The 21,289-nt window shown below is 56.9% G+C and overlaps 6 protein-coding genes across 6 annotated transcripts; 2 read left to right on the top strand and 4 right to left on the bottom strand.

Annotated features, from left to right (window-relative positions):
• Positions 1-478: 478 nt before the first annotated feature.
• On the bottom strand, positions 479-2,852 carry C8Q71DRAFT_500989 (family S53 protease). Its single transcript, XM_047918965.1, has 8 exons — positions 2,370-2,852; positions 2,043-2,308; positions 1,768-1,987; positions 1,601-1,711; positions 1,334-1,542; positions 1,127-1,264; positions 621-1,068; positions 479-567 (listed from the first exon to the last, which is right to left on the bottom strand). The coding sequence occupies exons 1-8, from the start codon at positions 2,628-2,630 to the stop codon at positions 511-513; spliced, it is 1,710 nt and encodes a 569-aa protein (XP_047780933.1). The 5' UTR covers positions 2,631-2,852; the 3' UTR covers positions 479-510.
• Positions 2,853-6,266: 3,414 nt separating this feature from the next.
• Positions 6,267-7,584, bottom strand: C8Q71DRAFT_500570 (uncharacterized protein). Its single transcript, XM_047918963.1, has 4 exons — positions 7,523-7,584; positions 7,085-7,447; positions 6,751-7,030; positions 6,267-6,688 (listed from the first exon to the last, which is right to left on the bottom strand). Exons 2-4 carry the CDS (start codon positions 7,234-7,236, stop codon positions 6,479-6,481), a joined length of 642 nt encoding a protein of 213 aa, XP_047780932.1. The 5' UTR covers positions 7,237-7,447; positions 7,523-7,584; the 3' UTR covers positions 6,267-6,478.
• A 2,031-nt stretch (positions 7,585-9,615) lies between these two features.
• C8Q71DRAFT_748308 (arrestin) lies at positions 9,616-13,804 on the top strand. The gene is made up of 3 exons (XM_047923136.1): positions 9,616-10,199; positions 11,196-12,210; positions 12,263-13,804. The coding sequence occupies exons 1-3, from the start codon at positions 9,853-9,855 to the stop codon at positions 13,556-13,558; spliced, it is 2,658 nt and encodes an 885-aa protein (XP_047780931.1). The 5' UTR covers positions 9,616-9,852; the 3' UTR covers positions 13,559-13,804.
• A 45-nt stretch (positions 13,805-13,849) lies between these two features.
• On the bottom strand, positions 13,850-15,122 carry C8Q71DRAFT_500910 (uncharacterized protein). Its single transcript, XM_047918964.1, has 4 exons — positions 14,684-15,122; positions 14,343-14,635; positions 14,197-14,283; positions 13,850-14,109 (listed from the first exon to the last, which is right to left on the bottom strand). Exons 1-4 carry the CDS (start codon positions 14,809-14,811, stop codon positions 13,898-13,900), a joined length of 720 nt encoding a protein of 239 aa, XP_047780930.1. The 5' UTR covers positions 14,812-15,122; the 3' UTR covers positions 13,850-13,897.
• Positions 15,123-15,684: 562 nt separating this feature from the next.
• C8Q71DRAFT_722178 (uncharacterized protein) lies at positions 15,685-16,160 on the bottom strand (the record flags this gene model as incomplete). Its single annotated transcript, XM_047921512.1, has 3 exons — positions 15,685-15,905; positions 16,021-16,099; positions 16,152-16,160. The coding sequence occupies 3 exons, from the start codon at positions 16,158-16,160 to the stop codon at positions 15,685-15,687; spliced, it is 309 nt and encodes a 102-aa protein (XP_047780929.1).
• Positions 16,161-18,068: 1,908 nt separating this feature from the next.
• Positions 18,069-20,848, top strand: C8Q71DRAFT_500311 (family S53 protease). Its single transcript, XM_047918962.1, has 9 exons — positions 18,069-18,283; positions 18,345-18,777; positions 18,837-19,102; positions 19,168-19,378; positions 19,441-19,551; positions 19,615-19,823; positions 19,882-20,025; positions 20,085-20,532; positions 20,587-20,848. Exons 2-9 carry the CDS (start codon positions 18,517-18,519, stop codon positions 20,641-20,643), a joined length of 1,707 nt encoding a protein of 568 aa, XP_047780928.1. The 5' UTR covers positions 18,069-18,283; positions 18,345-18,516; the 3' UTR covers positions 20,644-20,848.
• The last annotated feature ends 441 nt before the right edge of the window (positions 20,849-21,289 follow it).

The following is a 21,289-nucleotide window of genomic DNA, read 5'->3' as shown; positions in this document are numbered from 1 at the left end:
AGGTGAGCAACGCGGCTCTCTGCTGTAGAAATGTACGAAAAGCATGAGCAGGAATCGTGCAGGAACTGAGCGGACTCACGGAGTAGTATGTATGCGTCAGCGACACATGGCGGCCGGTCTTACCCCTCGAAGTTCTTGAGAACATAGCACACCGAGGTGAAGATAAGCGAGTGAATCACGGGGCATATTGTGTTATTTCTGTCAGGAATGCAACCTGAGCTGACATTCAAGTCGCAAGCAAGGGTACTAAGTACTAGTACTATGCCAACACACATAGCGCGTACTCGGACAACGACCCGGCGGTCACCGAGACGGGCGCGCGACATTGGCTGCCCTGAAGTCGACACGATCACGTGCGGTATGTTCGCGTGCACTCGTAGTTCGTCGATTCGAACTTGGCTGATACAGTCCCACCTAATGATCAGCATTGTCCATGGCTATCTGTGAGCATAGTTTTACACGAGAAGCACCTCCAGTCCGTCACAAAAGAGTCCGAAGCCCCAGAAAGTATTATAAGCCCAATATCGCCTTCAGCTTGGCATAGTTCGGCGTGCCCAGTCCGGTCACCTACAGCGTACCCGTTAGTCCGAGATGTACGGCGGTGCACTCAAGAGACATACAGCATCCCAACCCGTCGTGGCATTGAAGCCTGTGGTGAAGTCCGAGCAGGCATAGTTGTTCCCAACCGTAATATCACTCAGCGCTGATGCAGCCGATGAATACAGCCACGGGTTCAAGAAACCTAACACTGGCCGGCCGGCTGCGATGAGTTCGTCGTTGAGCAGTGAGATAACGCTCGCAAAAGTAGGGCTCGAGCAACTGGTTCCGTCCACACCGGTTTCGAAGCCATCGATGATGATATCGAAGGCGACGGAGTACGCTGCGACGTCAGGGAATGCACGTCCGCTCGGGTTGTACAGCCCCGCATTGGTGTCGCCAAGATATGCCAGATACTCGGAGACCGCAGCTTCTTGGTAAAATGGTCGGTCGAAGAACGTCGAGAACCCTCCACTAGAGAAGTAGACGGCCTCTTCGGGGATATTGACTGTTCCGCCGACCGAAGTGAGACTGCGGCGATTCAACTTCAGCAGGTCGTACAGTGACGTGAGACAAACGGGTGACTTACTATGGGCAGCCGGAGGGGAATGTCGGCAAGAACGTCGTACACTCTTGGAAGTGCAAACCAGAGACCCCGCCGTCGCCGGAGGCAAACAAAACTGAGACGCCACGCGCGCTCAATCCTGCGTAGATGGCACACAGAGAGCTGCATGCAATCAAACCAACGGGTCAGTCATCATCAGACATCTGCTACGCATAGGGAGTTGATGCACACATTGCCAGAGTCTGAGAGATGTACTCTTCGTCGTCGCCATAGCTCGTAGTCATCACCTGCGGAGGAAATGGCAGTGCAAGCACGTATAATGCCGTATCGAGTAGCGTCTGTGCGAACTCGTCATCCGTGGGATCGTCATTTGCACCGACAGAGATGAACGTGACAGGCACGTCCGTAGCAAGACCGATTGTGTATTGCGTGTCAAGGTTCTGTACAACATGAATCCTGTCAATCATGCGACACCGACGTCACTAAGAAGCAACACACCGATTCGAGTCCTGCATCATATTGACCCTGTGGATCCGAGCCATTGTCAAGCGTTATGAGCGTCCAACTCGTAGCAGAATCGATATCCGGGCGATATTCGGCCAAAAAAGCCTAGTGCACGAAGTTAGATTTCCTCATAGCAACATGCATACTTGAGCTACACATACGGAGAGATCCGCCTCTGATGGCCATTGCTCGACGTAACCTGTCACAGCCAAGACATTATCCTTACTCGTTGCAGGAGTCGTCGGGATGCTATACAACCACTGCAGACATGCTGGAGTGATTGAGTTGACGTCACACGGACCCGTGTGGCCATCCCGAGTGCCAGTGAGGCCGGACGAGGAGAAATTCGTGATAGGCATGTAACCGTACGGGTTCGGGAACCTGCCATTCAGAACATTCAGTCTATGTCCATGCAGTGGTTCGAGAGGAGACGCACGATACCGTGGGGTGCACCAAAGCAAGGTGATCCGTTAGGTCGGTAGGGATAGAATAGGCAAGTGTTCGCACAGCCTGCTTCCCCGACGCAGAGTGGGTGAAGATGGAAAAGTCCGCGCCGAGCAAGTCATTGGCCGTGCTGACGGGCATCGGAACCGAGAGCCAGTCGCCAGCCGCAGATATGACTTTTGATTGCAGTCCGTTCTCGCTCAGCCACGCATTGACGGCAGAAATACTCTCAATTGTCGGCGCCATGTACGTTTGTACCTGAGGGACGTGCAGAATATAAGATGGTGTGACAAATGCACGAGTGATAAATACTACTCACGCCCTCCTTACTGAGCCATTCGCCATAGTTTGCGCTCGAAGGCATGCTGACGTCGTATAAGGCGTCGATGAGCCCGTCATAGTCACTCTGGGTGAGGGCAAGGCGGAAAGTGAGGACGGTATCAGGGTTGGCTGGTCCCGTGAGCGTATACCCCGACGGGGGGCTCGGTCGCGACTCCTGCACTTGCATGCTACGCCGCGCGGGGTTTCCCGAGGAGAGTGCAGGCAACAGCAAGCCAAGCAGCAGAGACAAGGAGAGCATCTTAGAAGCTGTCGTACGCTCAGAGTCAGGGAGCGCGAGGCCGTATGAGACGCGGGATGACGGCCCATTTATACCGAACTAGACTGGGCACCGAAGGAAGCAAGCGATACTGCTGGCGAACGTTCAGCGTTCCCTCTGCCGGAGAAATCGATCAGCAAGCTAGGCCCAAGCCGGACCACGAAAGCAGGGGCCAATGGATAGATCGAAGTGTGCAGGTCGATGAGTACATCAGTAAGCGACCTTCGGCGTCGACGAACGTAATGGTGCCAATCAAGCTGACACTGGTACTAGTGTCAATCAAACGATAGAGGTAGCGCAATGTATACTGTACAAGGCGCATTGAGTAGGCTGGTCACGAGCCTACACATTGAGCAAGGATTAGGCTTATCGGATCCGGATCCGAGGCTGTGGCACTGGCAGAAACGGAGTGAACGAGCCTTGTGGGATGGACAGCGGGAGCCATTACTTGATGTGGTATTGTCGAACAGTACGCTTCTGCCTACGGCTTTGCCTCGATCACCAAAACTTACATTTGCAAAGGACGGACATCCGCACCCGTCCTGGGTTCTGCCCTGGGTCCGTGATGGTTAAAGTCTGGAGCCTCCCGCACAACGCACGCCTCTCCAACGAATTGTCGTCCTCAAGCCAGGAAGACAGTAAACATGGTGAACATCGCATGTATCATGACCGATCGGGGGTCATATTGCACTCACCATAAGACAGTAGGATTTGTGACAGCTCAGGACTTCTCATGCCTCGGCCCTCGATGTCGGACGCCGAATGTAATCAGAGGGAATACATGCATATGGTTACCCAATCGCGGTCACATGAGAAAGATAAACAGTCCTGTCCACGAAACTAGACGCGCTTATCAGTCGAAGAAGACAGCTCTTGGGACAGCGGGCTGTGCTCACCTGAGTCATGAGGCCTTCTCCTTCCTCGATGGGTACGCAGGTAATGCTAGAAACACCAAAGAACTACGATGTTCAGTGGCCGTGTCGGCACCTTGCTGGAAATGAATGAAAGCTTGATCCTCGCGCCCCGCTGAAGGTCTTCGTCTACACGGCGGCGAAGGAGCCCCATTATCTATGCAAGATCGGGAAATATGATAACGTTAGCAGCCTAGAGGGATCTCTCATTGTGGGTCAATCTCGTACTGCTCGTGTGCCAGGGCGGTCTTCATGTGCAAGGTGATATTGGGGTTCGAGCAAACACGACAACATCCTATCCATCCTCAACACAGCTCCGAGTTTGGATAGGTCAGATGCTTGTAAAATGAGAGTAGAGCGGGATAACATACGCAGCCATGTCCACATCGGTACTTCCGATTCAACTTCTGTATATGTTTATGCGGGACCAACATATAACCAGCGTCGTGATACTTGTGGTCCGGGAAACAGGAGGTTTGGTTCACGCTAGTATGCCTCGAGTCTGCCTGTACGTCGACCGGGGACCTTGAGATGACCTACCGCATACCAATTTCAGACTGTGACTCGCGTGCGTCTTCGCCGCCCAGTCTTGATGGGCAGCTCAGATAGCCATAGGGAGATGAGTAGCTGACGCGTTTGAGGCGGTCATCCCGAGACACTGGTACCAAGTCGCCGAAGGAGGTTGGCACGCCTATCTGTCCAGTAGCGTCTCGCCGCAGGCGAGGCTATCCGCGGCATATGCGGTCCGTCATTGATCACCCTGGCAGATCTTCTTAGTTCGTACACCGGATTGAATGCAACATCGGGGCTCTACTGGTAACTTACATGGTGGTCAATGCTGGCACGTCGAGCACCCGGGACGTTGATTCTGCACAGTACGCAGGTATATGATTAATATCGCCCAACGCCTTTGTACAACGATGTGCTACGTACCACCCTCCTCCTGCCCAAGTTTCGTCCAGCTCACCGCCAGGAGCTCGGGACTGCAGTCACTGCACATCCATTAGCTACGACATTGCCGCATGCCGCGAACTGATGTAATCTCCTGTCTCTGCTCTTCAGAACGTAGGGTCAAGCCTAGAGAGAAGGCAAGATCATATGAATACACACTCGGTTCTTCAATCTGAATGGAGAGAGGACTCGAGGGCCAGGGAATGGGCCGGGCGTGATCATGGTGATGCGGCGCCGTCGCGCGATGTCGCATGTCACGGTGTGACTGTCACAACGTACGCAGCCTGCAGTGGGTTGACGTTCAAGTTGCGGGAGTCTCTCACTTGCTCTCACTCAGCTTCGATGCCAATATAGACACTAGTAACCATGACCTCTCACTGCTCACTTGCGCCGTCATCACAGACTTGGCACGAACGGAATACAGTATCCCAACGTCTCCACTGTGCTCTAATTGTCCTCATTATCAAAGTTGCGGAGCCGGTTTCTAGCTCTAGTCGCATGCATATACTTCCTCTCCGCATTTGGAAGCCATGTCTGGAGTCTACGGTGGTCATGCTGTTCACCTTTTCACCGGAACCTGCAAGCTGCCGCGGCCACGATGTCTAGGTTGACTGAATCCGAGTCAGCAAGACCGACAACACGGCGAACGTACAGGTCGTAGTAAGTACCAGGGTCGATCGTACATATATCGACTGTCAGTGTTTTTAACATACTCTGTGATGCGTAAACTACTGATCGTACAGGACTGGCATCGCCGAGCCCTCATAGTGGTTGTTTCGTTGAATTAGCATTACTGTCAACAATCACGGTCGCTGCTACTGATGTGGCGGTCTATACCACCGACGGCTGATACGCACCGACTGGAGCATGTCAGACCCGTCAATGGTACAGACTGCACAGGCATCACAGGATTTCTACCTACGAAGACAGGAGCGGAGGTATGTGGACAGGAAACATGGGTCGACACATGAGTGAGGAGGAGATACAGGTGGGGGACGGTGACCCGAGACACAGACCCGATAGCCTCCCGCAGCCTCTCGGCACGGGGGCGACGCCACACGCAGCCTCTCGGCGCGAGGGCGAGCGGATAGCAGCCTTTCGGCGCTGCCGCAACAAGAACCCGAACCCAGACCGGAAACCGAAACAGTACATGGGCGATGGTGCGTGGACAGATGGAAGGGGAGGACAGGCGCGATGAGTGGGTGGACATAGGGGAGCCGAGCCGCAAACCACCAACCGAGACGGAACAAAGGTCACTCACCTTCATCTGCATGACAGACGGTGAGCATACAGTGAGGTCTCGATGGAGAGTAACTCACTATGTTGGCCGAAGACGACAGCCTCGAGAGTCGAGCCCAGGGAAGGGACGAGAGGCGGAGGAAATGGTGGTAGGAGGGAAAGGAGAGATGACGGAACAGTCTCTGCTCGTGAGTCTTATATACCCCCGCGACTGTGCCAGCCCATTGGCCACGGTCTGATTAGGATTCTGACCGCGACCAACGTTCCGTGTCAGCCTCGCCGCCACCGCCGCGTCCAACCGCGACGCGGTCACGTGGCATGCTCACCGAGTCCGAATATTGCGAGAACGTCTGAACGACTGGGACATACGTCCCGGGGACGCGTCCCGGGGACGCTCTGCGGGACGTCCCGCGGGACGCTGTCACACTGACTGATTTGAGTAACAGGGGCTACTATTTCAGGAAGTCCTCCAATAACTTATGTACTCCCCGTTTCCGTGTACAACGATCGTTGTGTATTGAGTAATTACACCATCTAATCTAGCCTCACGGTTTCAAAACAATGGGTGTCGTTCAAGGTAACTAAATACAAGAGCCTATGAGTAGTGCCTGTGGTATGCTTACATAATCATCTCCGTCACGTAGCGCGCCACTATGCCTGGCCTCCGTGACGCCTTCGTAAATCTCAGTCAGTAAGTGACTAAGTCAGTCGATATGTATATCTAGACACCTAGCTGACCGGTGAATTGTCTTTCTGGCCCTCAATAATGACAATGTCAAAGCTGGTCAAAGTGGGAGGTAAAGCGATGATGGTGGCCGGCCACTCACGGTGCTGTGACTGACTGTGACGTCTCGCGTCTCGCGTCCCTCGTCCCCGGGACGAATGTCCCCGTGGTTCCGACTTTCTGCGTGCTTCACTGGGGAAGGTAGGGCAGATCAGCTGGCAGAGTTTAATGCGCTCAATAGGTCTCGTGGACAGATCAAATCGTAAAATGTCTTCACCGTAGCGCGCCGCTCTGCCAGAGCAATCGTAGGTTGGAATCCGAGGCAACGAATGTGACGTTGCAGTACTAGTCCGGTCGGTCGTGGGATACGTGGGACTAACCACGAGCACTGGCCTACGTAAGAGGGCGGGCGAAGACGCAACGGCTGCCACAGGTACCCCACGCGGGACTCTGAGCAAGGTAAAGCACGCACCCGGGGTGGTCGAGAGGATGCAAAGAGGCGACCCGTGGCCGTGCCCAGTGTATAGCGGTGGGCTCGCGAGAAAGTGGTCCGTAGCCTGAGAACCTCGAAGTAAAAGAACTTGAAATCTTCGCGAAGAGTCATGACTTACTTCGCAACAAAGGTTTCAATGCTCGCACTGTACCAGGTGCACCAGCAGTACCGCTCAACGTGAATTGACGCTTTCCAAACGGTGGCAAACAGGGATGCAGGCGTCCGCTGTTCACCCTGCGGGTACATAGCGCGTCGCAGCCTGTCTCTCATGCCAGATGAACACCTCGGTGCTTCTTCGACTCCAAAGTGGGTATGATAACGGCCTGACGATCAGCGTGCCCATTTAAAGAGGTCAACCGAAGCATACTCTAAGCTTTGCTCTCCGCGACGACGGCCAGGCGCGCGCTTATCGCCCATAAAACAAGCTGACTCGCACGCACGGATGCATCCGCGTCATCGGAGCCTGTACATCAATATCATTCTACGAATTCAATTAGCATGCGCAGTGGACTTTGCTCGCAGAGACACGGTGCGTGGGTGTTTTGCGAGGACTCACTTGAAGCTGGCCTTTGTATATGGGAACGCGCGGTGCAATGTCTCCTCGAGGATTGGCTTCCATACAGAGTGCGTCACCCGGCGCCTCGAGGGATCAATGTGATGTTCTTTCGTATGTAGACATGGCTAGACCTATGTGCTTCCGCCGGCAGTGAACCCAATCCACACAATACAAGTGGAGATGAGCTCTGGGCTCCGGTCGAGATCCCTGCCACATATGTGCACCACATACACTAAGGAGGCAGGCACATCACTTCGCGGCGGCCAGCGATCGCCAGAAATAGTACCGATAGCAGCGGTTCGAAGAAGCGTAGCGAGCAGTCGGTGGAGCACGCAATGGGAAGAGGGAAGAGGAAGCGAGGCGAGTGCTGCATCGTAAATGGCGAAGCACGCGCACATGCATGCAGAAACGCTCTGCGCGATGTTCGCGGCTTCTACCGGCGCCCAGGCATAGCAAGAATGCGGGATGCAGTATGCCGGTGGAGCGAGCGTGAGCGCGTCGCAATGTCCATGGGCCCGTCGAGGATATCATTGCGGCGGCGAAGACGAGAACGTCGGGTGGAACGCTGGGACGTGCTGCGGAGGAAGCGTCGCCGCCGCCGTGAACTCACTGCAGTGCAGAGCACCGCGGCACGCTGCACCGCAACGAGAAGCCGAGACATGGAAGCGATACCGACCTGCTATCACGGAAACGACGTCGCAGCTGCATAACGAGGGTGGAACCACAGCGTTTCCGCATCAGGCATAGACACAGACGATATCAAATACGGTCTGGGCACTGCGTCTGCGAGAGCTGGCGGGGTATTCGCGGCGATGCAGCCAACACAGCGATCCGTCATATAGGCACCAGGGCGCTGCAGGACTCGCAGGGACAAGCCAGAAAGCCAAAATGGCCCTCGCCGCCTTTGCATCTCGCGTGTCCGCTCGACATGGCATATCGATGGTGTGCGGAAGCGGCGGAGGCAATATTGCGGTGGACCGAGGTATCGCACCTAGTAACGCCGGCGAGGTGGTATATCTGCGACAGGCTTCGGATGGACGTTACGGTTATGTCACCGTGTCTGATGTGTGCTTGTTGCTGTGAGGCTCCCACCCGCGGGCCTTGTTTTGCACTCGGTGCGTGAGGTGTTGACCCGAGGTGACACCGAAAGATGCAGGTCATAACGAGATGTACATCAGAGTGGATTCACTTACGAGCGGACTGCAACGCACATGTTGAGCGGACATCTGCGCGTCCAGAGGTTCTTAATTTTTCGCGGTAGAGGCGTGGGTCTGTACGCGCTCCGGGAAGGCTCGCTACGCGCTAGGGAACCTGCGAAGGGGCGGTGGCGGAGGCGCCTGGTGGATCGACTGTCTCCGGGGCCGGTGCACTGAATTGCGAAGCTGGTGGGCTGGCCGTATGCGGCGCAGATGCACGGCCAAGGGCTTTGTGGCGTCCCGCTAGAACTCGAGGAAGTCAAGGAGCAGAGAGATCCGCGCGTGGCTGGCCCAGAGGTGGCCGCAGAGAATGAGTGTTCGGCACGGATGTCAGTCGCGCCCGGCGCATCTTTCGGCGGCGTAGCGTCCATGCGGAGACGAACGTAACGAACGTGTGCGCGGTCAAGGGGCGGGGCCTGGCGCGACTGGCGATAAGAGGGGATAAGATTGGGATAACGTGAGGCAAATGAAGCTAAGGTGGAACGTAGCTGGCTGATCGAGACCGGCGCAGGAACGAGGATGTTGCCAGCGCGATGGGGAACATCGCTGCCGGACGCGCGAGGAGGAAGCGGACGCCGGTACGCATGGGCGATCGATGGCGAGATCTGGCGAAACATGCACCGTGGCCCGTCGAGGCCCTCGCTGACGTCGGTGGCAGACGGCAGCGAGACAAAAGCGAGCGAGGCGCAGTATCTGAGCCGGAAAGTAGGTTCGTGAGAGGCAGCAGAAGAATTGAGTCAGACATGCAGAACTTGCGGTAACTGAAAGTGAAAGGGAGACCGACAGCGGGAGGGCCGGATGCACGTGGCGCGGAGGATCGATGTGCGGGGCGCCCGGGTCGGGGTCCGACGGAGCGGCGGCCAGATTGGGAGTGGAGAGGGACCGTGGCGGGCAGCCGGAGCGCGAAAGAAAGAAAATACTTATACAGCGGTCGAGGCTGTTTTCGGCTGAACACCCATCCGACTCGGCGCACCCTTTGCGGATTTCTCCAACTCTATCCGCTGCCTCCTCCTGGTGCTCTCTGAGCCCGCGCAGCTCGCAGCTGCTTCCACTCCCCCGGTCTCGCCCAAACTCTGTCACGGCCCCGATCTGTCTTCCTCTTCCTCCGCCAACTCGTCTAATTAGCTGCCCGCCATGTCCTTCGTCCTCACAAGGCCCCCGTCTCCCCGCCCGGACATGCACCCCCACCCGGACGAGGACTCCCTCATCACCGCCCTCAACTCCGCCTTCCAGTCCCTCACCGCACCCACCCACGACTACGACCCCGCCATGCCCCACCGCGACAAGAAGGACAAGGACGGCCCCTACCTCGACATCGTCGTCACCTCCGACACCCTCGTCCTCCGCGGCACCGGCGTCGACGTCGACCCCGCCCTCCTCAGCGGCCATGTCGTCCTCCACCTCACCGAGCCCACTTCCATCAAGGAGATTACCCTCCAGTTCAGGGGCAAGGCCCGCCTCCCTGTGTCCTCCGCCGAACCGTGAGTCTTCCCTCTTCTTGGGACCCTCTTCTTGGCACAAACGGCTTCGAACGTCCGCTGTCCATGGCCCGACGTACGTCGGTTACGCTGCACGAGACGCGTCTGGGCAGCGCAATCATCGTGCGCGGTGCGAGGGTGCGGGTGGCCACTGTAGCGCTGCACTGTGCGGGCCGTATAACGCGCTTGGCCCGAGGTGGTACATCCACCGTCTGTTTCGTCCACCCGTCCCCTAACCTCCATCGTTTCGTCTTCCCGCCTCTGCGAGGATAGACGCGGCGTAAGTTGAATGCATTCGGATAGGTGGTGTGCATTACCGAATGCTGGAGTCCCCCTCGGGTCACACGACGCGCGATCTGCGCGGCGTGCCTGCCTGAGCGCGTTGCGGCCCGCGACTGTTTGACAGCACTTGCATCCGCGCTGCCCATCTTTCGCCGCTCTGTCGCTGCAGCTGATGCACGGCGCCATATGCTGCGCTATTCAGTATGGGCATCGAGGTCGAGGAGGGGATAGGGCGGCGAACACGCGGGTGGCGGATCCAACGGTCGAGCTGCGTCATACACACGCGCTTCCCACAATGGGCGCCTCAGTCGCGTCGCCGTCGCGTACGGCGCGCCATTCGAGCACAGGAGGCCTGCTGCCGTGTTGCCTGGACGAGCCTGAGTTGGGCATGACAGTGCATATCATTGGTCATATCGAAGCGGAGGTTGTTGGACGTCCATTTCATTTACTGCGCTGCTCAGCCATGACCAGCCTGGCTATCGAAGCCCGCCGCGTTGGACGTGTTACTCACGAGGAGCACCTATGCGTGCATCGCGATGCCTGGGTCCAAATATATGGACACCGGAACAGGCATTGCGGACATAACTTTAACTTCTTATGAGAACATGCACGGATGGCGTTCTCTTACTTTTCATGCAGCTCAATCTGGAGCACGTCTTGTCTCACGTCCGGGTTCATATTCACATAGAGCACCTGCTGACTTTGTACCTCCCGCAGATTGTCATTGAGTTCCTCTTCCCTTACGTACCTCGTCTGCAACCACGAGTGGTCCTTCCTCGAGGGCAACCGCTCACATGCCCATACACTCAAGGCGGGGCGCCACCTCTTCCCCTTCCAGTTGCAAATTGGGGGCTCGCTTCCCTCGTCGATTGCGACCAGCGCTCTGGGCGGTGCGTCTGTGCACTACAAGCTGCGCGCTACCGCGGTCCGCCCCGGCTTCGCCATCACGCACCGCGACCTGACCACAATGTGCCCCATCACGATCCTGCGCGGGTTTGGATCCGAGGCGCTCGAGTACCAGCAGACGCTCGAGATCGAGAACACCTGGCCCGAGAAGCTGATGTACAGTATTATGATCCCGCACAAGGCGTGGGCTGCGGGCGAGAAGGTCATTGCGGTGGTCAAGTTCTCGCCCCTCGTCAAGGGTGCACGGGTTTTGAATGTGACGACGACGGTCAACGAGACGATCAAGCTCTACACCCGCTCGGGCATACAGGAGAGTACGAGAGTGATCTCGAGCACGAGGCACGACATCGTGAATGGGCAGGCGATTTGCGTCGACGAGCAGCACCATCGGTACCGGATACCGCTCCTCCACGGTAGCAACCATGCGACGCATCGACACACCGCGTCATTACCAGCGACGCCTGCGAATGGGCTGGCGCATCATCAAGAGGCGCCGAACGGTGTCGGTAATGGCTACTTCCCGCCACCTTCACATCCGCCATCACCCCAGCGCCATACGACTGAACTGACCCCACTCACGACCACGACTACGAACTCGTCGCAGTCCTCAGGGCATGGGACCACACTGCATACGACGGCGTCCGCGCCCACGCAGCAGTCTTCATCTAGCTCGAGTAGCGAGAACCTCCCTCAGACCCCGCCACAGCCGCCAATTTCGGCATTGATCGGCCCGCAAGAGGCCGAGTTCATGGAACCCTCCGTGGACGTGGTCACGACGCTGAACATAACCGTGCCCATGCACGCAACGCCGAGCCACTCACTAGAGGTGCGTAACCCTAGCTGTGTAACCCTAGCATCTGACCCTAACCCCGCTGCAGCCTATCCAGGTCACGCACCGGATACGATGGTCCATCCTCATCGGCAACCTCGACGGACACACCTCCGAGCTGCGGTGCTCATTACCGCTACATGTCCTCGACAACCGGCTATACGAAGAGGCACGAGCAGCGACATTACATACACGACGCATCCTGCTCGGGCCTCAAGACATCGAGGGCGGTGTAGCAATCGGCACGCATGGCGAGGACAACACGGAGGAGGACATGGATCTGCCTTCCTACCCGTCGCACGTCCGCGACCGTGTCGCGAACGCGTATCTCCCGGACGCGGCCGCTCTGCGTGTCGTCAATCCTTGGGTGATGCAGGGCGTCTCACCAACGATCGGGCCGCCGCGGTCTGAGGGCTCGTCCGGCCTCCAGAGCCCTGCGGCATACGAGACGTGGCAAGTCGCGCACTCTGCCAACGCGAACAATCAGAGTGCGCATAGGCACCTACCGCAGGAGCCACCACCCGGTGCGGCACCGCTGGAGTGGGTGAACACGGAGCTGCTCCTCAGTCTGAGCCAAGAGGCGCCCGAAGCGCCCGTGCACGTACCTCCTCCGCCTCCCGCAAACCCTTCGCCTCCGACACGCACTCCCCCAGAATCAGCGCACTCACCAGGAGGAAGCCGCTCGCATTCGCGTTTCCCGAGCCGACGGCAGAGTCGAGCGAACAGCCGCGCAGCGAGCCCGGAGCGAGGTGCGGCGTCGGTCACACCAGGCGGTAGCGTGCACGCGGGCGAGACGTTCGTGCACAGCGGGAGCCACGCGTCGCGGAACATGCATTCGCTCTTCAACATCGCGATGAAGCCGTTCACGAGCCTGTCGAATACGTTCTCGCTCAGCTCTCGTAACCCCAGTCATTCGAACCTCCACGCACATGGCCATGGCCACCACACCACATCATCGCCGCACACACCTGGAGGGGGCCCGATGGGGAGCGGCGTGCCGAGCGCGAGCGCGAGCTCGGTCAACCTCGCAAGCATGGCGCACCACCCGCATACGCCGCAGCCGATGACGACACCGGAGCAGCTGCACTACGCATTCACGGAAGTGCCGGACTACGACATGGCGAGCCGAGGCTTCCTCGGTGGCGGGATTACGCCTCTATCGAGTCTGCAGGGCCTCCCTAGCTATGACGATGCGGCGCGGGAGCGGAACCTCAGCCAAACGGAGAGGAGCTTCAGCGACACCGACCTGGCGGGGATGTTTGCTGCGGCTCAGCGCCAGGGACGGACGGCGGTACCGAGGATGACGTCGAGGACTGCTGCGAGCACTCCGCCGCCGCCGTCATGATTCGTTCACTGGGTTATTTGTGTCTCCTCATGATTTGGTATGTTCACTCGACCTTGTTGGCTCCCCACTCTTTCAGCATCACGCATATACTGTACAACACGCAAGCCCCTATAGACCTAGACATGATGATCGCAAGGATGATATGACGGATGGACAGCGTAGTACTACTAATGCCCTAAATAGAGTTCACTCTCCCCTCTCACAATGAATGTTGTTGTCTGTTGTTTTTACAGACGTATCCTGCTCCACATTCACATTGGTGTGACTCAGTTGCGTATCTTATGAGTAAGCTAAGGCTGTACACACAGCGGTCGTTCAGTGTTTCACCTGGCATCGACTTCAAGTACGTATACACAAACGGTACATCCAGGATAGCAACAAACATACCACTTGCAAAGTCCTTTCGCTGCTGACTCGCATATGTAGGCAGTACCAGCAATATTCGGGTTCGATGACTCGTGAGCGCGTGAGCGACTTGACTACAGTGCCACGTGACCGCGTCGCGGTTGGACGCGCCGCCGACGCGGCGGTGGCGGCGAGGCTGACAGTGCCTGACACGGAACGTTGGTCGCGGTCAGAATCCTAATCAGACCGTGGCCAATGGGCTGGCACAGTCGCGGGGGGTATATAAGACTCACGAGCAGAGACTGTTCCGTCATCTCTCCTTCCCCTCCTACCACCATTTCCTCCGCCTCTCGTCCCTTCCCTGGGCTCGACTCTCGAGGCTGTCGTCTTCGGCCAACATAGTGAGTTACTCTCCATCGAGACCTCACTGTATGCTCACCGTCTGTCATGCAGATGAAGGTGAGTGGCCTTTGTTCCGTCTCGGTTGGTGGTTTGCGGCTCGGCTCCCCTATGTCCACCCACTCATCGCGCCTGTCCTCCCCTTCCATCTGTCCACGCACCATCGCCCATGTACTGTTTCGGTTTCCGGTTTGGGTTTGGGTTCTTGTTGCGGCAGCGCCGAAAGGCTGCTGTCCGCTCGCCCTCGCGCCGAGAGGCTGCGTGTGGCGTCGCCCCTGTGCCGAGAGGCTGCGGGAGGCTATCGGGTCTGTGTCTCGGGTCACCGTCCCCCACCTGTATCTCCTCCTCACTCATGTCGACCCATGTTTCCTGTCCACATACCTCCGCTCCTGTCTTCGTAGGTAGAAATCCTGTGATGCCTGTGCAGTCTGTACCATCGATGGGTCGGACATGCTCCAGTGGGCGCATGTCAGCCGTCGGTGGTATAGACCACCACAGCAGTAGTACATCAGTAGTAGTATGGGCCGGGAGCGCTTGGTAGGATGTAGACGCGCTGCCGTGACGTAGACGCGTTCACTTCCTCAGGCTAGAGCGCGTCGAGGTTTCTCGTCCCTCGCCATCTACCATTCGTCCTGACGACCATTGAAGTGCAGTATTTCCTCGGATATGACACCTGTCACCAGCATTGCATGCCCCGTCTGAGTCTTCGCTCCGCGCTCAGCGTTGTCCGCCGATCCGGGGCCTGAACGGCCCTGAAGCCTGCTCGCCCTTGCATCGTCACGGTCTGACTCAGAGATGCCAGTACTCAGTACTCAGTGAGTGCCGCCGTGGTTCCAGTAAACCCGAGTCAAACGTCAGGGTCTCGACCATGCGCGTCGACCCCTGGCAAAAGATTGGAGAAGTCCACACAGATACGTATGTACGTCTGCGTGCGAGCCATATCTCACAGTGTGTGGTGTGGAGCCTGTGGCAGGCGCGGTCACATGAATTCGAGCTGGTCGTCAGATTGTCGTCGCTGCGGTCCATCGAGAGACTGTGAAGGTTCAGGTATCGCGCATATACCGTATGCGCTGGTGGACAGTGGACACAACAACCTAGAAGACGGTGCACTCGCTACGACTGGACGTACGCCATGATCTCCGCCTCTGTTGCCGCCGCTAACACGAGCAGTCTGCGCACTACCCTACGAGTCGATACAAGCTTGACTTCGATATCTGTACACAGCAAGCGAATAGTACGTTTTTTTTTTTTTGTTTTTTTTGCGGAGGGCTGCTCAGCTACAACGAGGCGCCTCCGGACAGAGGGGGCACGCTCGTTTCCTCCGGGGAAAATGCGGCTGCGCACGAACTCCTGTTGCGAGAGAACAGTGTGGGACTCGGCCGTCATCGCGCGCCGACAGGTAGTGCACTTAGAGAATCGGGGGTCGACGCGCTCCGGCCCATACCCACTAAAAACCCCATCGCCTCGCACGCGAGGCGCGAGACGGCTGTGTCCGTCGAGCCATGCCCTGTGATTTGGTTCATTCTTTGTCTGTTGATCGCTCGGGCATGGCTCACGCTTGTTTGTCGAAGGCTTGTGTCCTTGAGGTTCGGCTTGGATGGATCTGCGATGACGGTCAGAGCAAGTCGACCGAGGCGTAATGTGAATACTCACTTCGCATCCTCGCCAGGGGCGCCGCTCAGTTGATAATTTTATGGAACGGCGCCCCTATTTCGTACCGAGGTTGTTCGGCCCGTTGTAGTCTTCGTGTGAGTACACCCGTCGCGGATCGCTGGGACCCTTGACGTTGGACATGGCCTGCGCTCAAGGTCAGTCATTGTCACGTAACTCAGCGACAACGAACACTCACATAAGCCATGCCTTCTCACCCGTACGCGACGATCGAATAGCCTCGTGGTCCGCCCCATGACGGAGTCGAACCAGTCATCAGCGGAACGGTCCCCATAGAGGGCCGCGCACCATGTCATCTACGGAGTGGCACGAAAGCGCACTCAGCATCCGTGGTGAACGGCCACACTACAGCTGCTTCCGACTACTCTGCGGCAAGAGTAGCCGGGCCCGGACGACACCTAGGCTGGACGGTTCCCTCGTCGATCGTGCAACGTACGGGTGGCCCCTTTTACGAGGTGGATGAGTGATCGCCGCGTGCTATGATCCTCAACTGTAATATTGTCTTGCAGTGGTCGCGTGGATTGAGGTGTGTATCTGCGGAGCGAGGTGAGTGGCCATGATGACTCGACGATGGCGCCGCGGACTTACGTTGTTCTTGAGAGACCTTACACCTCTCGCTCATAAGCAAGGATGGGTCTAGTCCCAGCGTCAACGCGATTGTGGCGCAACGGAAGGTGTGGCGTCAAGGTGGGCGTGGCCTAACATGAGACCCAGGTCGCCGTCGGGGAAGAAAGGAGCACAAAAAGGCAGCCCTGGTGAGCGCGACACTCGGATGCAATTGAGAGAGGCACGTACATCTAGCCACCATGACACCGTGCCACCTGCGGTGTAGCCGCATAGAGGCCATACGTTGACGCAGGACGACGTCACAAATCCCTGTGCCCCGTCTTGTGCGGGACATGGGGGACGGGGAGACCGAGTGGCGGTCGAAGGTCAAGAGGGATGGGGGACGAAGTGGCACCCTGGCCGGCCTTATATCATGCGGGTCTGTGGGTCCATGTTTGGTCGCAACCAAACAACCATTGTCGGCCATTTCGACTCAGCCTTTTGTTCTCTCGATTTGGACCGCCTTGTGCCACTCGTTCTTATCGATCGGCAAAGGCTGATAGAAGCACGTACGGCGTGGTGGGCAGTGCGCGCCATCATCATGGGTTCTGCGAGCCTGGCGACGCCTTGTATAGCTTTAATCAGAAGGACAACATGGTGGAGACCTTGTCCTAGGCTCCATCGTATACACAAAACGTACATTCAGGATAGAAACAAACATACAACAGCGTGGTCGTCCTTCAAGCACGCAAAAGGGATGTCCTAGTGTGACTTTGCGTCCATACGAAGCTCGTGTCAATGGTAGCAAGCCACAGCTCCTACAGACCGACCGCAGTCTTGAGCTTGGCGAAGTCCGGAGTGCCCAAGCCAGTTACCTGTACGACTAGATGAGCTGTGTTAATATCCAATGTGCCAACCAAACTCACACAGTAGTCGCGTTGAACCCGGTCGTCCAGTTCGAGCAGGCATAGTTGTCGCCCTCGGTGATATGAGTCAAGCGGTCTGTCCCAGCCGCGAGCTAGGGACATCCCTATACGGGAGCGCTCGGAGGCGGGCATTCGTCCACGGCGTGAAGCAAGACTCACTGTTATGCCCATGACGCCTCTCCAACTTCAGGAGCCCGAGCACATGTATGATCGACATGAGTCACTTTTCTATACTTCGCTCTCTCGTGGGTATCATGTTGTCTGAGCGCGACGAATTGCCACCAGCAATTTTCTGTCGTTTCATGTGGCCATATCTACCATAGCTAGAGAATCTCGGGTACGTTCAGCATTCATCCATGACTGTGTGTATGCCTACTCACCCGAGCCTTTAACCGACTAGGCAGCAAGGAATCGCGGTGACATGTCTGTCTCTCAAGTAGTAAGTTATCGAGCGACTGATACATACGTTGACTTGGATTCCCATTGGGTAGATCTGTCGGCAGCAATGCTCAGAGCGGTGACAGCACTGGCATGGAGAAAGGTGACCATGTTTGTTGACTCGGGATGTAAGTAGGTGTTTGTGCAAACTTCAGACTGTTGATCATGGCGCTGCCACGATTCACGAGCCAGTGACAACACGTGACCGCGTCGCGGGTGGCGAAAAATACGCGTTGCCGCGTGCGTAGCTGTCCTCCGCCCCAACCTGGCTCGTGCAACACTTGCAGTCCCTCCCACCAGGCTAGCTCAGTTCGCCTCAGTCATCATCCAACGGTGCTTCTTGAAGTTGCAACGCACCTCACAACGGCTGTAGCTAGCATTGCGCAGTAGGCTGTCACTAGTACGTTCGGCAAAGTGACATGTTAGACAGCTGTGATCTTCCGTCTGACCCGCCTTCTCAGAGTCAGTAGCGCGTGTTGACTGATCCTATGACGAGGTAACCATGCCGAAATTGATTCACACCTGGGTTTTATATATATAACGCATTGCCCTCGCAGTGCTGCTACGCTATTCCCAACCTGACCCCGAGTTGAAGCGAGCACGTTCTGAGACTATTACACTCCTTTCTCAGAGATGCTTTCCTCGTTCTTAGTGCTCGGGTTAATACTGCCCGGTCTATCCAGCGGCATGTCTACGCGTCGAAGCCTGCAGGTCCACGAGACCCGGGGCGACCCACCTTCAGGTTTCACGTTCACCGGGGCTGCCGCGCCCAACACTGTCCTTACCCTTCGTTTCGCACTCAAACAGAGCAACTCTAGCGGCATCATCGATGCATTGTACGACGTCAGCACTCCCTCGAGTGATAATTACGGCATGTATCTCAGCAAAGAAGCGGTACGAGCGTTGGCGTTTCTTACTGAGAACCCTCGAACTCATCCCACGCACTTCCGCAGGTACAAGCATACATGGCACCGACGAACAAGACCTCCACAGCGGTCAATGCGTGGCTGAGCGAGAACGATCTGCAGGCTACAAGCCTTTCTGGCGCTGGCGACTGGCTTTCGGTACAGATGCTTGTCAGCACGGCGAACGACCTCTTGGGCGCAAACTTCTCCGTGTTCACGAACTCCGCGACGGGCCAGCAGGCTATCCGGACGCTCAACTACTCGATCCCATCGGACCTCACGGACCATCTCGACTTGGTGCACCCTACCGTATCGTGAGACCCTGCGCAAGTCTTCCTTCACAGCCGGGGCACTAACCGTGCGGCACGATGGAACGTAGGTTTCCGAACAGCGTCGCTTCCGCACCTGTCATAGAGTTCTTGCCATCGCAGCTCACGAAACGCGACGACACCGGTCCTTGCAACGTGAGCCTGATCACGCCTGAGTGTCTCCAGTGGCTCTACGAGATCCCGACAACACCTGCGAGCCATGGAATCGAGCTAGCTGTCCCAGGATATTCTAACGAGTGGCCACAAGAAGCATACTTGAAGGTGCGTCACGGTATACTAAATGCATATGCATATAGGTAGCTGAGAGATTGATCTGTTGAAAGACGTTCTTGGAGCGATATCGCCCAGACATCGATGCTGACACAACATGGGACTTGGTTACGCTCGACGGAGGCTCCGACCCGCAGGGATCCAACAGCACGAGCGTAGAAGGGGTATGTTGAGCAGTGGATTCGATGGAGCGGTGTCGTTTACTAACTTAATTATGTATCACGCAGAACCTCGACATGCAGTGGACGATTGGCTTGGCGACGAATGTTACTGTCAGGCTTATCTCCGTTAGCAACATAAGCATCCCCACGGGCGACGAGTTCGCAGAGTCGCTAATCGACACGGCGTCGTACATGCTTGACCTGGACGACCCGCCGCAAGTCATGTCGACGAGCTACGGCGTTAATGAGTCTCAAGTTTCCGAGAAACTCGCACTGTGCGTGAATCTCCGTTTGCGAAGCGACTGAATGAAACTCTGACGCATCTCACCGCAGATCACTGTGCAACTCATACGCAGCCCTTGGAGCGCGTGGAGTCTCCGTGCTGTTCGGTTCTGGTGACGGGGGCGTCGCAGGTATACAGTACCCTGATGAGGACTGCACCACGTTCAACCCGACTTTCCCCTCCGGGTGCCCCTAGTAAGTCTCACGGTAACCCCCCCCCCCCCGAAGCATCACCATTGATCTGAAACCTTCAGCCTCACGTCGGTCGGCGGGACCTACCTTGTCCCCGAGGCCGCCGCTAAATTCTCCAGCGGAGGCTTCTCCAATGTATTCGAGCGCCCCTCTTACCAGGAGTCTGCCGTCTCGAGCTATGTCGACTTCCTCGGCTCCACCAACCAGGGCCTCTACAACGCGAGCGGCCGCGCGTTCCCTGATGTCGCCGCGTACTCTGTCGCGTTTGACGTCATCTACGGCGGCGCTGAGGGACCTATCAACGGGACGAGCTGCGCGACCCCGACGTTCGCGAACATCATCTCGCTGCTGAACGACGAGCTTGTCGCGGCGGGTCGCCCGGTGCTGGGCTTCCTCAACCCGTGGCTATACTCGACGGGCGTGGATGCCCTGACGGACATCACTGTCGGCGATAACTATGCGTGCTCGGGCTTCACTACAGGGTTCAATGCTACCGTGGGCTGGGATGCGGTATGTCACGGCCTTGAGGCAGAAGGGTTACCGCGAACTAACGTGTATGTTTAGGTGACGGGACTGGGAAGTCCCAACTACCCAAAGCTGAAGGCAGCACTGGGTTTGTAGTCGCACATGAATTATAGCCGCCGAGATACACTGCGGTACCGGATTTGTTCGCTATCGGACAGCGGTGTCTGTGTCACGACGACGATTTGGCCTCGAACCTGTGAGAGGAGCCGAAGTACTCTCCCAGTACTCATATCGAAGCTATAATCCTGGTGTCCATACCCTCACAATGTACCCTCAAGATTGCTATCATTTACCACCTGCAGCCCGAACTTTGGACAACGCTACATAGACATTAGTGTCCGCTTGTCCATGGCATGTCGTAACGGTGTCACGGTGAATTCTGATCTTGAACTCACTCGGACGCCCTATGCAACGCATTGCGCGTCGCAGCACAGCGTGAGCTGTCGAAGTCCGATCAGTTGACGCTGCGACCTAGCTACTAGTAGACAAATTTTCCGATGACTTCATGGCCCCATCGTTATTATCCACTTTCTCGAGTCTTCAGGATGCTCATCCCCATATTCTCGGCTTACTTACCGGAATGTTCACGGCCCATGTTTGTGATGTCCAGTGGGGGGAGGGCGTATGTCAGAACAGTGTTCGATATAACCAAATAACATATCGGGGCTATATATGGTGAAGCCCGATCAGCGTCCGAGGTGACCACAATGGCATCTACAGTATGGCAGCGGTATCGAAGAAT

Source organism: Rhodofomes roseus, assembly GCF_022264815.1.
Source record: "Rhodofomes roseus strain CIRM-BRFM 1785 chromosome Unknown C8Q71scaffold_6, whole genome shotgun sequence".
Classification (NCBI taxonomy): Eukaryota; Fungi; Basidiomycota; class Agaricomycetes; order Polyporales; family Fomitopsidaceae; genus Rhodofomes; species Rhodofomes roseus.
Note: the sequence above shows the minus strand (reverse complement) of the source record. Positions and strands in the feature narration are given on the sequence as shown.

What these genes read in the sequence shown, in the direction of transcription:
- C8Q71DRAFT_500311 (XM_047918962.1), top strand. Translation starts at nt 18,517, where the DNA reads ATGCTTTCCTCGTTCTTAGTGCTCGGGTTAATACTGCCCGGTCTATCC. An exon ending in TTGGTGCACCCTACCGTATC is followed by an intron (nt 19,103 to 19,167) that starts GTGAGACCCTGC and finishes GATGGAACGTAG; the next exon opens with GTTTCCGAACAGCGTCGCTT. An exon ending in GTTTCCGAGAAACTCGCACT is followed by an intron (nt 19,824 to 19,881) that starts GTGCGTGAATCT and finishes ATCTCACCGCAG; the next exon opens with ATCACTGTGCAACTCATACG.
- C8Q71DRAFT_500910 (XM_047918964.1), bottom strand. Translation starts at nt 14,811, where the DNA reads ATGTACTACTGCTGTGGTGGTCTATACCACCGACGGCTGACATGCGCC. An exon ending in CTACGAAGACAGGAGCGGAG is followed by an intron (nt 14,636 to 14,683) that starts GTATGTGGACAG and finishes GAGGAGATACAG; the next exon opens with GTGGGGGACGGTGACCCGAG. An exon ending in CTTCATCTGCATGACAGACG is followed by an intron (nt 14,284 to 14,342) that starts GTGAGCATACAG and finishes CGAAGACGACAG; the next exon opens with CCTCGAGAGTCGAGCCCAGG.
- C8Q71DRAFT_500989 (XM_047918965.1), bottom strand. Translation starts at nt 2,630, where the DNA reads ATGCTCTCCTTGTCTCTGCTGCTTGGCTTGCTGTTGCCTGCACTCTCC. An exon ending in ATCTCTCAGACTCTGGCAAT is followed by an intron (nt 1,265 to 1,333) that starts GTGTGCATCAAC and finishes GATTGCATGCAG; the next exon opens with CTCTCTGTGTGCCATCTACG. An exon ending in TTCCCCTCCGGCTGCCCATA is followed by an intron (nt 1,069 to 1,126) that starts GTAAGTCACCCG and finishes GAATCGCCGCAG; the next exon opens with TCTCACTTCGGTCGGCGGAA.
- C8Q71DRAFT_500570 (XM_047918963.1), bottom strand. Translation starts at nt 7,236, where the DNA reads ATGAGAGACAGGCTGCGACGCGCTATGTACCCGCAGGGTGAACAGCGG. An exon ending in ATTGAAACCTTTGTTGCGAA is followed by an intron (nt 7,031 to 7,084) that starts GTAAGTCATGAC and finishes CGAGGTTCTCAG; the next exon opens with GCTACGGACCACTTTCTCGC. An exon ending in TGGCAGAGCGGCGCGCTACG is followed by an intron (nt 6,689 to 6,750) that starts GTGAAGACATTT and finishes AAACTCTGCCAG; the next exon opens with CTGATCTGCCCTACCTTCCC.
- C8Q71DRAFT_748308 (XM_047923136.1), top strand. Translation starts at nt 9,853, where the DNA reads ATGTCCTTCGTCCTCACAAGGCCCCCGTCTCCCCGCCCGGACATGCAC. An exon ending in CCTGTGTCCTCCGCCGAACC is followed by an intron (nt 10,200 to 11,195) that starts GTGAGTCTTCCC and finishes TACCTCCCGCAG; the next exon opens with ATTGTCATTGAGTTCCTCTT. An exon ending in CGCCGAGCCACTCACTAGAG is followed by an intron (nt 12,211 to 12,262) that starts GTGCGTAACCCT and finishes ACCCCGCTGCAG; the next exon opens with CCTATCCAGGTCACGCACCG.